This window comes from Chelonoidis abingdonii, chromosome 3 (genome assembly GCF_003597395.2).
Source record: "Chelonoidis abingdonii isolate Lonesome George chromosome 3, CheloAbing_2.0, whole genome shotgun sequence".
Classification (NCBI taxonomy): Eukaryota; Metazoa; Chordata; order Testudines; family Testudinidae; genus Chelonoidis; species Chelonoidis abingdonii.
This window is the reverse complement of record NC_133771.1, coordinates 57,663,786-57,678,622: the sequence shown is the minus strand read 5'-3', so window position 1 is coordinate 57,678,622 and position 14,837 is coordinate 57,663,786. Positions and strand designations below refer to the sequence as shown.

Genomic DNA, 14,837 nt, shown 5'->3' with positions numbered 1-14,837 from the left:
TGAGCTTTGAAAAATCCGGTTTCCTGACTGGTCCTCTGGTCAGGTGTTTGGTTCCCTTTGTTAACCCTTTACAGGTAAAAGAAACATTAACCCTTAGCTATCTATTTATGACACCTTCCGTCAAAGAACAAATCTCAAAGAGTTAGACATTTGTTTTATAAATGTGAATGATTTAAGATACAATAAGGTTAAGCCCAAGAAGTTCAAAAATGGCTTCTGATTTTGAATGTCCAACCTAATTTTCAGAGAAGTTGAGCACTTACAATTCCAGCTGAAGTAAATGGGAGCTTGGGGTGATCAGCACATCTAAAATTTAGGTTCAAGATATCTCTAATTGCTTGATTAGATTGATGGTCTCTTTTTAGCATGAGAGAGCCACAAAAAGACCATACCTGGGTCACTGAGCACACGGAATATAGATCTCCTTAACTCTCCTTCCTGTGACTTAAGCTCAAAATCATTTTCTCTACTTCTGATCTAATGGTCCCTTCAGGCCTTAAAATCTAGGAATCTGTATGAAGTGTAAACTACTCTCATTCATCTTTGAGACCATTAACTCTGAACTCTAAGGCTCTCCAAGTTAGAATATCAAATTTGTCAACTATTTCACTGTTAATAATTTTCAGAAAAAAACATTCATCCTCTCTGTGACAGTGATCAGAGTCTGGGTGTGTGAACAGGGTATTAGTACAGAAGTACCATTTTTTTCCTCCTAATTGAAGCCTATATATAAAATCCTTTTTATGCTGGATCAAGTGCAAAGGTCCTCACTTCTTTGTTCCTGCCTCCTGCCTTCTTCCTTCAAAAATTGTATTTCAATATGTAGCATAGGCCCCAATTTCTGACACTGTTTCCCATATATCCTGCCTTGAAAATGCCAGAACAATATGAAAAAAGTTCAGCGGTGCTTAGTCAGATTGGGTTATATTTATATCAAGTTATTAACTCCATTTTGTATGATGTTTTGAACAGATGTCTAAACTTGCTTGAGAGCAGCTTACCATATTGCACTCCAGATTAAAAGACTGTCACCAAGAGTCATCAAGATTGCAATCTGGGGCTATCGATTTAGAGACTTTTAGCTACTGGCCCATCCCCATGGACAATGGCGGCTGGCAAGTGGTGCATGAAAAATGGAAAAGGGGTTGGAGAATCCCAGTGGAGCAGATGACAAGGAGACAGACTCTATTTAAGAGCAAGGAGCAGCCCATCACCACAGGTAAGAAGGGAATGCAGGAGAGAATGGGCAAAGGGGAATCTGCCCAGCCTGAAATGTTGACAAACCTCACTCACAGAAAGGGCGAGCTCAGTCTAGCGGAGGCTGCCTCTCAGGACTAGTCTGGGCCCTAAAGACTAGTGACTAGACTCTGTCAAGATCAATTGGCTTAGAAGCACATGGGACCCAGTGAATGAGTCCACTTTCAACTGACTGGTGACTATACAGAAGAGTAAGAGGCCAGGTTGTACCTGGTGTAACAGGCTTCTACTAGAATGTAAAGTGTAACAATGTTAATGAAGAAAAGCAAATTTCAAAGATTTCAGTGATTCAATTCAGAAAAAAATGCAAAATTCTACCAGCAACATGTAATGCCCAGCCTGCACCCAACAAATCATCACTGATGATAATGAAATCACCAACTTCAGCCCAGTCTCCATTCTTTCCTTCACAGACAAGACTACTGAATAGACAGTAGCAAACAAACAAGCAAATCACTGATATTTTAGACCCCAATCAGACTTTGGTTCAGTTTACTGAGACACTGCAGGTTGAAAATATGGGAGATTGCCTTATGGGGATGGACACAGGTGACATATCCATGTTAAAGCTACATGATCCATCATTTGCATGACAGCATCCAACAAGGTGCTGTTCACTTCCAAAATCTTGCAGTTGTGGAAGGACTTCCATTAGGATGCCTCTTCTGCTTTGCCTACAGGGAATTAGTAGGGGGTAACGTGTTGGAAAATATTGACCTTTTCCTTCATCTTATGCTATTTAATGCAAGATTTACTAATGAGGTTACAACAACTCATGTTTTTATCACAAATACGGGCCCTGATTTTGCTTGTATATTCAAGATCTGCAGGACAATAATTAGCCTAGATATCTCCAGGTAGGTGTTCGGTTTGTCATCAGGACATGGGTGGTGATGTTGGTTACATCTCCATGACTGCAAGACACCTGGAGATTTCCTACTGCAAAATTGGATCTGATAGACTGTACCTATCTAGTATGAAAATTCCAAGGTGCAGCAGAGATATAGTAGATTTTAGTATATAGATCCCTGCTGCACCTCAGAAGGCCTTGGTGAGCTCAATGAGGTCCTCTCTGCTGTGGAGATGCTGAGAATGAAATCACCCAGAAAAATTAATGTCAGTATGGATGATGGGTCTTCTGGGTTAGCTCAGGAGCTCATGAAAACCATGGCACTATCTCAGATGGCTGGCTGACTCAATGCAAACAGCTGGTCACACTCTGGATCTCATGTTTGGACTTAGAATTAAGGTGGAAAGTATGGAGCTTACACCTTTACCTGTGTTTTCATCATATCATCTACATTATCCTGATCAGTGGAACGTGTGTGTGAGTGTAGAGAGATAACAAGAACAAAAATGATTATTCCTGGTTGTCTTCACTCAGACAACATGAATATCCTTGCCATAAGGAGTTTTCATTTTACTTTGGAAGTAATGTTATTTGATTCAGACTGAACTTTCAGTTCCATAGAACAAAAGCCTTTTCTGGAAAGTTTTGGCCAGCAGCAGTCAATGTGGTTCTGTAGGTGCTCAGGGAGCTTCAAGCTATCACAATGCAAATTAGATCCATTTTCCTTCTGGCTGATAAAATCTAACAGAAAGACATTTGACTTATTAGTGGAGAGGACTGCCAACATTTCCTTTCTGGGGTTCAAGATGCCAGCTTCTCTTAAAGAAGCAAGTGTTACATACTTGCTCAAGAAATCACCTCGTGACACTGATTTTGCTAATTATCACCCTGCCTCAAATCTTTTTGGAAGCAGGTTACAAGGAATGTAGTAGCAGGTTACAAGGAATGTAGTTGTGGCAATACCAGGAGTCCTGAGACTTCCTTGACCCTGACAGAAGTACAGAGACTGCTGCGAGCTTTTTGGTTTACAATCTCATTCTGGGAATTAATGAAAAATCAATTTCCACGCTGTTTTTGATATCATTCACTATGTGGTTTTAGTAACATGGCTGCAGAAACAAAAAGGGATAAATTGAGTTGCTCAAGAGGCTCTTTTCTCTTTGACGGGACTCAGATGGTATATCAGGTGATTGCACATCTATATTAACGGTGCTCAGGCAATGAATTGCAGGATTTTATTTTTTCTCCCTTCTTGTTCAATGTCTATTTCAGCATATTTGGTAAGACAGCAAGCCACTATAGACAGCAGTGCCTCTAATGCACTAAAATATTCAGCCATCAGACAGCAGTAGCCAAAAATATGTTTTATCTTGTACACTTGAAAGAATTTTGCAATCTTTTTGCCTTGCAACGCTAACATTGCTCTGACATCAAAAATTATTAGAACGTGTTCTGCAAAAAATCACTCAAACTTTCAAACTTTAGGTGGTGCAGAATTATATTACTATTCGTAGTAGTAGGTTTGCAGTGATCACAAGTGCTATTTGCTTCACAGAAGATAGTTAAATGCTGTTTCTTTCAGTGTTTCACAGACTGCAATGCCTTTCAATTAATTTCCATGTGCAATTTAACCTGGTGATTTTAATCTACAAATTTCTTGGTTACTTTAAGGAACTTTCCCATACGATGTTGCATTAGCTGAAGCATTTGAGTGACAGTGACCCTGGTTTAAACTGGGAGGTGGATGCTGGAGGCACAGGATTTTCCAGGAAGCACTATTAACTTTGGAATTTGCTCCCCGCCTTTGGGTGCCCTCCTAGATGCGACAGAGTGAGGGGAAAGGCTAAGCAGGCAATATGACAGAATAAAATTTTAGACAGTTGGACCAACAGTAAAGAGTATGGATTTTTATTAATATATTTTATATATGAACAATCACCAACAATACACAGCTCTATGTGTCTTTTTCCTCTAGCACAGACAGTGCTGTCTTCCAGCTTTCATGGAGTCAGAAAGAAATTAGAACCTGGATAAAAAATAACTCACACAAATTAAATTCAGGTAAGATGGAGATGATGTAACTAGGAAGAGAAAAGCATTTTGATGAACTGTAAAAAACTCACCCTCTATCAAGGTCATGTGGCCACTAGTGGTTAAGAAAATGCACAATCTCAGGGTTCTGTTGTACTCATTGCACCTAGACCCAGTATAGCACCAGTTATCCAAAATGCCTTTCTTCATTTTCAACTGACAAGAAGACTTCACCTCCTACTCTTGAAACAGGACTTGAATATGTGACTTCATGTTTTTGTCATGCCCAGGCTAGGCTAATGGAATGTGCTGTACCAAGGATTGAAGGCATAGGCCAAGTAGAAATCCACTCAATAATTATACATTCATGAAACACAAATATCAAGTAATGTCCCATCTTCAAAAATGACTGGATGTTTATATAGTTAATAAGGACACTCACAGTGATGTCGGATAGAATTAGAAAGTGATGATTAAGGGCATCAGGCAACTACTCGCTGACAGAGTTTAGGAAGAAAATTCTCGTGTAAAGAGACAATTATTTGATGATTTTCCACTACAAGGTTTCTCACTCTTGCCTCTGAAACATATGTTATTAGCCACTGCTGCAGAAAGGATACCGAACAAGATGGACCTCTGGTCTAATCCGGTATGGGTACTCCTATGTTCCTAAACGCGATAGGCCAAAAAGCTACCTATCAGAGTATTCAGTTATACTAGTAAAGAATAAAAAAAAAAAACAGACTTTTTGAAGGGCTAAAAGCACTTGAGCTTCAGGTCAAAAGCCAAACTAACTAGCAGCTGTTTGGAAATAGATTTTCAGTACGGGCAGATTATTCTATGAAATTTACCTAGCTCTGAAGTAGCTGATACTGGCCATTGCTGAAGAAAGAATGCTGGAATAAATGGACTATTGTTCTGATCCACTTTATCCAGGCAATTCTTATGTTCCTATGCTCCAGGCTGTGCATTGGTCTGTTCAATTCTGGATCAATTTCAAGGTGTTGGTTCTAATATTTAAACTGTTGCGTGGGCTAGGTACTAGCTATTGCAGAGTCTCTCCTCTCCTCTTGCCATAACAGTTATGAAAGACTGCCCATAAATCTCTAACTCAACCCACTCCCTCCTCGATAGTTTTCAGGGGAAAAGGGGAAATAAAGGTTTTGCAGCCCATCTGGAAGATTCACAAATACAGGCTTTGGCAGACCAAGTAAAAGAGCAAGTTCTAAACAGGGAACCCCTAACATAAAACATCCTACCAGCAATTTTCTCTCGTTTTATGTAAAGTGAGTTCCAAACTGAATGTCTCTCCTGATTTCAACTATGCCCCTTAACTCAGACTTTGAATGTGATTTTCAGAAAGATGAGGCCCAAGAGCTTCATGCATTTTATGTACACGTAGTTGCATACCAACTCTGCTGCAATGATCACTATTATACATTCAAATCCTCCATTTGCACAAGCAAATTTCACAAGCAATTGTTATAGTTGCGTGCACAAAGGCCAGTCTTTAACTTTCTGAAAATCAGACCTTGTATGTAAAGTTTCAATATTTTGAAAACAGAAACACAATATTATATCACAACAGTATACAGCAACAGTATCATAGCCTCAACTAAATAATAAATGCTTAATAAATGAGCTGATAGAAAAATCACATTATCTTTAGACAGCAAATTTCATTTGCATTCTAAGCTTTTACTGAAAATCAGCAGTTTAGTTCTTTCACTGGTAATACGCATGTTACGAGCCAGCAGGTTAAAAAAGGACATTCTCATTGAAGTTGTGTGGGAAATACCTTGAAGATATTTTAAATAGTGCTGTTTTCTTTTTTATATTTATACATTTCCATTTACTTATTCAATGTCAACTAACAAGTGAGAGCCCCATCTTACAATGAATTACCTACTGATAAATATGACATTTAGAAAACGCACAGACATCTGGAAAGAAGGATGTGGCTTTTTTTTTTTTAAAAAAAGGAAAGAGGTTTGGATTGCAAATAAACAAAAAAAGCCCCACTTCTTGAGTGTTTCCCTCCCCCCCACTGCTTTTTATTGTTTGTTCCTTTGTTTTCTAGAGTACGTACCCGTAAAGCAGCTTGTCCTGGAGGCCCTTCATCTCCCTAGGAGAATCAGGGGGAGAGGGGAGTCAGCAGTTCATTCAGTTACACATTTTTTACTTTTAAGCATAGTTAGAGGATATCAGAAAGAAACATAAATAAGTTTGATACCATATTGATCAGCAACATGCTCTCACTTCACAAAAGCTTATGTAAAATATAAAATAGCTTTACTAGACCCGAAGAAGAGCTCTGTATAGCTTGAAAGCTTGTCTCTCTCTCCAACAGACATTGGTCCACTAAAAGATATTACCTCACCCACCTCGTCTATGTAAAATCTTATTTCTGTAGTGCCATATATGTGCATGATATTTTACAGCTATACAAAAAGACAAGCCTCTGACCCAAAGAGGTACAATTTCAGAAACCAATCCTGCAGATACTTTGCACAAGATTAATTTAATGCATACCACTTAGCCCACTGAACTCAATGAGACTGCTCATATATGTAAAGTCACTTGTGCGTGTAGCGTTTGCAGAGTTACATCCCCAGGGCCTGAGCATACCATGAGGTTCATGCCCTAAGCTAGAAAAAGGACAGCAAGGGATGACATAAAAAATGCTGAGAGGGGCCTGGGGAAGATTGAGGAACATATTAAATACTACGTAAAAATATATCTCACAATCATTAATGTACAGATCTTGTTGGTTCCTTTATTAAGATAATTTGTATTTTATATTTAGAATTATAAAATACATTGATATCTCATATTTAACATCTGAGAGATCAAGAGAAGACAAGAAGATGTGTGTTCTTGACTGGAAGTTAGCAATGGAAGATAGTCACAAATCATGGCTATGTTTATGAAGACGAAAAGTATGGGGGATAAGAACTCATATTCTTGGTAACAATATACATATGAAAATTAATATATCTGTATACAGAACTGGCACTGAATAGTGTAAATAAATAAATTAGCCCTGAGGCTACACATTGAACAATGTGGATAAAATCAATGATTGAGTAACTGCTCATTCAGTGGGCACCTTCTATCCTGGACACTGAGGCACGGGTCCTGAGGAAAAAACAGTATGTGATCATGTAACTAAATACTATATCATAATACACACAAGGGGGCCCAACTGAATTTGCACAGGCAAACTTAATTCTATTATTTCCTAATTTTTAAGTGCTCATCTTTGCAACCATAATGCGTTTAACAGTTTTCTTTGTGTAATATGTCTCCCTCTGTGTGTATTTATATATATAGAGAGAGATTAATGGCTAAATATTAATGAATTTACACACACACAAATACCTTTTCTCCCTTAGGACCAGCCAGACCAGGATCACCAGGATCACCTTTTAAGCCCTGTACAAATAAAAAAAATGCATATAATGTATATTAATTTTAATCCACAAAAGGTCTTGGGCAAAATTCTCTGTTTGTGTGAATTAGCATCTGCTAATCAAATCACTAATAATAATAGTATTGAAATAAAGTAAATATTTATTTTGATTTGTTCAAAAACCAAGAGACACCTACTAGAAGTTTTAGGTGCCCTCAACAGATATTTAAATATACAGGGCCAGATTATCTAGACAGCTGTGCTTCATTTGCTAAAGTGATGCAAAGGGAACGGGGACATCCTCTAGGGCTGGTCTCATTGTGAGGTTAGGTCGAATTTAGCTGCATTACGTCGATTTTATAAGTAATGAAGCTACACAACCAACCCCATTCCGTCAACCTAAAGGGCTCTTAAAATTGACTGCTGTACTCCTCCCTGACGAGGGGAATAGCGCTAAAATTGACCTTCTTGGGTTGAATTTGGAGTAACGCAGACACAGCATTGTGCAAGTCGATGGTATTGGCCTCCGGGAGCTATCCCAGCGTGCTCCAATGTGACCATTCTGGACAGCACTTTCAACTCCGATGCACTAGCCAGGCACACAGGAAAAGCCCCGGGAACTTTTGAATTTCATTTCCTGATTGGTCAGCATGGTGAGCTCAGCAGCAAAGGTGCCCGTGGAGTCCCAGAATTGCAAACGAGCTCCAGCATGGAGTGAATGGGAGACACTGGATCTGACTGTTGTATGGGGAGAAGAATCTGTGCAGGCAGAACTCTGATCAAACGAAGAAATACTAATATATATGCAAAAATCGCACCAAGAGTGGTGGAGAGAGGCTACACCAGGGACACACAGCAGTGCTACTTTAAAGTTAAGGAGCTCAGGCAAGCCTACTACAAGACAAAGGAGGCAAATGGTAGTTGTGGGTCAGACCCCCATATATGCTGCTTCTATGATCAGCTGCATGCCATTCTAGGGTGGGACACTACCAGTACCCCACCACTGTCCGTGGACACCTGCAAGGGGGGGGAATCTCACGCAACACAGAAGAGGATTTTGTGGATGAGGAAGAGGAGGAGGAGAAGAATCATCTCCCTGGCATCCAGGACCTTTTCATCAGCCTGGAGCCAATACCCTCCCAAGGTGGGTTCCCGGACCCTGAAGGCAGAGAAGGCACCTCTGGTGAGTGCACATCTGTAACTAAACTACAGGGGTTTAAAGCAATTGTGTTTAATGTCTGATTTGCCCTGAAGAATTGGGATACATTCACAGCCAGTACAGCTACTGGAAAAGTCTGTTAATGTGTCTGGGGATGGAGCGGAAATCCTCCAGGGACAGCTCCATGAAGCTCTAAGGTACTCTGTAAACCTTTGCAGAAGGTTTCTGGGGAGGGCTGCCTTAGTTCGTTCTCCATGGTAGGACACTTTACCACGCCAAGCCAGTAGCAAGTAGTCTGGAATCATTGCAGCACAAAACATGGCACTGAATGGTCCTAGGTTTAGGTTGCATTCATGCAACATTCGGTCTTTATCTTTCTGTGTCAGACTCAGGAGAGTGATATTCACGGTCACCTGGTTGAAACAGGGGAAGTTTTGTAAGGGAACATTTATCCCCTGTTTGCTGATCCCCAACACATTAGACCCTGGGCATGCTTGGCTGTTTGCACTTGGCTTAAAGAGATCATCCTGGAGAATAGCCACACAGTGGGAGCAGGGGTATACTGTACAGCCACCCAAAAAAATGCAGCCCCTCCTTCTAAATGGCAAACTCAATGGCAAATCCCATTGCTTGCTTGGGAAAGGAGGGTGCTGCAGTTTGAAACCTTCCCATGTGTTCTGATGGTGAAATAAGCCAACCCCACGTACCCTTTGGCTTACCATGGCTCCATGGAAACTGAATTCTGTTGTCTAGCTGTGTTTGATGTGTCACCATACTGGCAGACACTCAATATAAAAGGCAAAATGCAACCTTGTACCTAAAGCACATGCTGTCTGCTGTGAATTGCTTGATTCTCTGTGAAAGAGTCTCCCTTTTGTTCTCAGAAATGTATCTTCTTAAATTTTACTTTCCCTTTTTATCCCCCCTGCAGGTGCAAATGTTCCTATGCCCCCCATATCAACTCCATCCCTGAGGTTATCGCAGATTAGAAGGTGAAAAAAAACGTACTCGCGATGACATTTTCCAAGTTCATGAAGTCCTTCTGCACTGATAGGGCACAGTTGAATGCATGGAGGCATTCGGAGGCAGAGGCCAGGAAAGCATTCAGTGAGCATGATCAGAACATGCAGAAGGAGATGTTGAGGCTAATGGGGGAGCAAACGGACATGATCAGGCATCTGGTGGAGCTGCAGGAAAGGCAACTAGAGCACAGACCCGTGCTCCATCCATTGTATAACCTGTCCTCCTTGCCAAGTTCTGTATCCTCCTCTCCCAGACCCCCAAGAATATGTGGGGGGCACCTCCAGGCACCCAGCCACTCCACTCCAGAGGATGACCCAAGCAACAGAAGGCTGCCATTCAAAGTGTTTTGATTTGTAGCGTGGCTACAATAAGCAATGTGGCCTTGTCCTTTCCTCCTCCCCAACCCCACCCAGGCTACCTTGTCAGTGATCTCATTTTTTTTTAAATAAATAAAGAATGCATGGATTCAAAACAATAGGGACTTTATTTCCTTAGCCAGCTGTGGTCAAAGGGAAGAGGGAGATTGGCTTACAGGGAAGTAAATTCAACAAAGGGGGTGGTTTTGCATCAAGGAGAAACACACACAACTGTCACACCGTAGCCTTGCCAGTCACGAAACTGTGTTTCAAAGCCTCTCTGATGTGCAGCACACTAAGCTGTGCTCTTCTAATCGCCCTGGTGTCTGGCTGTTCAAAATTGGGCGCCAGGTGATTTGCCTCAACCTCCTACCCCACCATAAATGTCTCCCCCTTACTCTCACAGATATTACAGAGCACACAGCAAGCAGCAATAACAATGGGAATATTGGTTGTGCTAAGGTCTAACTAGTCAGGAAACAGTGCAAGCAGGCTTTTAAACATCCAAAGGCACATTCTACCACCATTCAGTACTTGCTCAGCCTATAGTTGAACTGCTCCATACAACTGTCCAGGCTGCATGTGTACAACTTCATGAGCCCTGGGAGCAAGGGGTAGGCTGGGTCCCCAAGGATAACTATTGGCATTTCAACATCCCCAACGGTAATTTTCTGGTCTGGGAAGAAAGTCCCTTCTTGAGCTTTCTGAACAGCCTGGAGTTCCTAAAGATGCAAGCATCGTACACCTTTCCCGAACATCCCACATTGATGTCAGTGAAACATCCCTTGTGATCCACCAGTGCTTGCAGCACCATTGAGAAGTACCCATTGCGGTTTATGTACTGGTTGGCAGTCTATCGTCTCATCACAGTTAGGGAACCCCACTGCAGCAAAGCCATCCACTATGACCTGCACATTTCCCAGAGTCACTACTCCTGTTAGCAGAAGGTCACTGATTGCTTTGGCTACTTGGATCACAGCAGCCTTCATAGTAGATTTGCCCACTCCAAATTGATTCCCAACTGACTGGTAGCTGTCTGGCGTTGCAAGCTTCCACAGGGCTATCACCACTTGCTTCTCAATTGTCAGGGCAGGTCTCATCTTGGTATTCCTGCGCTTCAGGGTGGGGAAAGCAACTCACAAAGTTCCATGAAAGTGGCCTTATGCATGCGAAAGTTTTGCAACCACTCAGAATTATCCCATACCTGCAACGCTGTGCGGTCCCACCAGTCTGTACTTGTTTGTTGGGCCCAGAATTGGCATTCCACTGTATCAACCTGCCCCACTGCTGCTATGATGTCCCAATTGCCACATTCCATGCTTTCAGGAACATCTGTGTCCATGTCCTCCTCACAATCATCCTCGTGCTGGCAGCTCCTAGCCAGGTTCTGCACATACTGCAGGATAATGTGCGAGGTGTTTACTATGCTCACAACAACAGTGCTTAGCTGAGCGGGCTCCATGCATGCTACGGTGTCTGCGTGGGTAAGCCAGGAAAAAAGGAGGAAATGATTGTTTGCCATTGCTTTCAAGGAGGGAGGGAGGAGAGACTGATGACATGTACCAAAACTGCCCACGACAATGTTTTTGCCCCATCAGGCATTGGGAGCTTAACACAGAATTCCAATGGGCAGTGTGGACTGTGGGATAGCTACCCACAAGGCACCACTCTGTGAGTTGATGCTTGCCACAGCATTGAGGACGCACTCCGCCGAACTACTGTGCTTGGTGGGGACATGCACAATCGACTGCATAAAATCACTTTCTGAAGATCGACTTCTATAAAATCAACCTAATTTCATAGTGTAGACATATCCCTAGACTCCGGCTGGGGATCTCTTTGACGTGGCCTAGCAGGATAAAGCCAGCGGAGCCAGCTCATACACAACTAGCTACACAGTATCTGATAGGAAAGGTATGTGGAGGATGAGAGGCAGGAGGAGTGGGTTGGATTGTCAATGACAGGGAGTGAATCCCCAGCTGACATATTGTTCCAAGATCACCAAGTCAGAAAGTGTAGTTCAGAGCAACCCTAAGGCTGTTCTAACCTTCATCTGGAGCCAGGAATAGAATCAGAGGGAAATAGTCAATTTTTTAAACAGTCCCCCTCTAAGCTGCAACCAGTGATAGCGAGAGAAGCAGAGAATATGGGCTGCCATTTTTAGATATTACAAATTCAGCAACTTTGCCTACTCACATCACCAGAAATGTTCAATCAAGAGAAGATAAAGAAAGTACTCTCAGCGCTACAGCTCTACAACCTTCATTGTTCTCCCTACTCCTCAAAAGCCTGGGGAATAGATGGGCTTTGCAATGTGCCCCTAAACTCAACCAATTCAAGCTATTCTGGAACAAGGCAGGGACTGAACTCTGAAGCTGGGACCCATCACAGAGAACTACCAATCAGAAGCTTCCTTTCCTTTAAACCAAGGTCATCCCCAGCTCAGCACCTCCACTGATCTCAGTTTCAGAAGTATGCCATGGGGAGAGAGTACGGAGGTCCTAAGGCATTTAGGGCATTATAGGCCAAATATCAGATCCTTAAACTCTGTCTGGAAACCAACTAGCAGATGATACAGGCCATGAAGCACTGATGTAATATGGTCACACTTAACAAGCAGGCCATCGCCTTCAGCATTAAGTGTGTTGGATGAGATGGTGACATAAAAACTGGATGTCATCTAGACATGAATTAAGATTTACTGCCCTGAAGTCTTCCCCACCCTCTTCCATGCCTTACAAACTCCATTCCTCAGATTGCAATAATTGGAAAGATGGAGACAACTGACACTAAAATGATAAGCAACATCTGTGCCTTGGTGGGTACAGAAACATTAAATCAGCCAGTGTTCTAAATACTGCATATTTGTGCAACTTCACTTCCTGTAAAATTACATTAATTCACCATCTGGAAGGAACATCATTTAGAACTATACGAGCATTTAAGTACCCACTTCAGATTAAATTTGTGGTTGTTGTAAATACCCCTGATTTAGCTTTGATTTGTCCTTTATTAAGCTTGCCAAATATGTAAGACTTAAATCAAAAGTAGTTTTGCTGGTTGATCTTAATTTTTTTTTTAAAGGCAAACAGATCCAAAAAGCAAACCAAAAAACAGCTTTCCTTTTTAATTCTCATGTTTACAGCCCCCACACCTCTATGTCCACCTACTGCACTAGTTATCACCCAGAAGAGTATAAAATGCAATATTTTATATATAAAAATAAAAGACATTTGATGGATATGTCAGGTATTTGGAGAGTTTATGTTATTTTCTATTTTGTGGATCTGGTTCAGAACTGACAGCATTAGAGAATCAGTGGTGTAACAACAGGTTTCACTAGAGGAATTAGTTCTTGGCTGTGTTTTTATAGAACAGACAAAACAAGAGAGAGAAAAAGACAGAGAATTTTTCAGCTACCAGAATGAAAAATATATTGAATGTGTCAGTATTAGGCAGGAAGGGCAACAATGGAGGAATAAAAATCAGCGAAATCAAATCGTGCACTGTCAATCTATGAACTTCTTTTTTCTAACTGGTATGTTTATGGCTATTAGTGCTGAGCCGTGGGGGTACCAAGTAGAGGTATACAGCCTGGCTGCTATTGCAGGGACACAATGAAGACAGAAGTCAATCTTCAATTGAGACGAATAGGGGGAACTGGACAACATTTACATTTGCAGTTAGTGCATTAAAATGAGCAGATTTGAAAACAACCCTTTACAGACTAAACTGAGTAAAACCAGGAATCAAACTGGCCAGCAGGGCTTTTAAATCATGCATTTATTTCAATATACCTGAACAGGCTAGGAGTAACTAGCCACATGTCTTCCTTTACGGTTACGCGACAGTAAAAGGACAAAAAAGCAAGTAGGAAAAATCCTTAAGATGCTTTTCTACTATAAATATTGTTTATTTTTCCACTGTATAGTTTTAAATTAAATTTGATTTAATTTTAAATATATTAATATGTTACAGACATAGTTGATGTCAGGAAACAAAGAGCTGGCATTGTATCAGCCTTGTTCCTCTCTGTAAGCCCCGCTTTTAAATTGACCAGAGTTCTAGCTGCTGCTGGCTGCCTCTGAAATGACGTAAGAGCAGAGTAATTGCGATGCTGGATCAGACCTATGGTCCATCTAATGCAGTATCCTGTCTCTGACAGCGGCCAGAACCAGATGCTTCAGAGGAATGTGAGTGGTAACTCAGATCTCATCAGAAATAATTTAGGTGATTTTAAATTAACTACTACATTAAAAGCCTGTTTTTCAGCAGTTTTAAGAAAATAGTTGATTCTGAAAACAAACTAATTTCCCCTGACCCAAACAGTCTATTATGATATTTCACCAGTATCCAAGAATAGTATAAAAATTCCAACTGATCTCATCACAAAGAATAAATAATTCAATGAATTCTTACTTTTTTTAACTCTAAACTTCTCTGGGGAGCACAACAACACACTTTTGTGAATTAAGGAATTCATGATAGCTTCACACCCTACATACAGCCTTCAACTAGATGTCTTTCCTTTCTCAGAAAAACACATAAAGTAGGTCCTGCAGCCAACTGTGCAATAAGATGCGTGTCCCCACAGCTCTGAGGTACATCTGCCTTGTGAAGCATTTTGGTCTTTTTTTGTTTGCATGATTGGTGAACAAGTCAGTTGAAGGGAGGATGAATGTCCAAATGATGAGATCAAAAACCTCTTGATTCAGGCATCATTCAGAACTGTTAATCCTGCATCTCAGA

General features: G+C 41.2%; 1 protein-coding gene across 1 annotated transcript in view; it reads right to left on the bottom strand.

Moving 5' to 3' along the window:
* COL19A1 (collagen type XIX alpha 1 chain) overlaps positions 1–14,837 on the bottom strand; it is a 335,594-nt gene that overhangs the window by 167,056 nt on the left and 153,701 nt on the right. Inside the window, exons 13-14 of the mRNA XM_075063425.1 lie at positions 7,520–7,573; positions 6,228–6,263 (exon numbers count right to left, since the gene is read on the bottom strand). Of these exons, the coding sequence (XP_074919526.1) occupies positions 6,228–6,263; positions 7,520–7,573 (90 nt within the window). The remainder of the gene's footprint in view (positions 1–6,227; positions 6,264–7,519; positions 7,574–14,837) is intronic.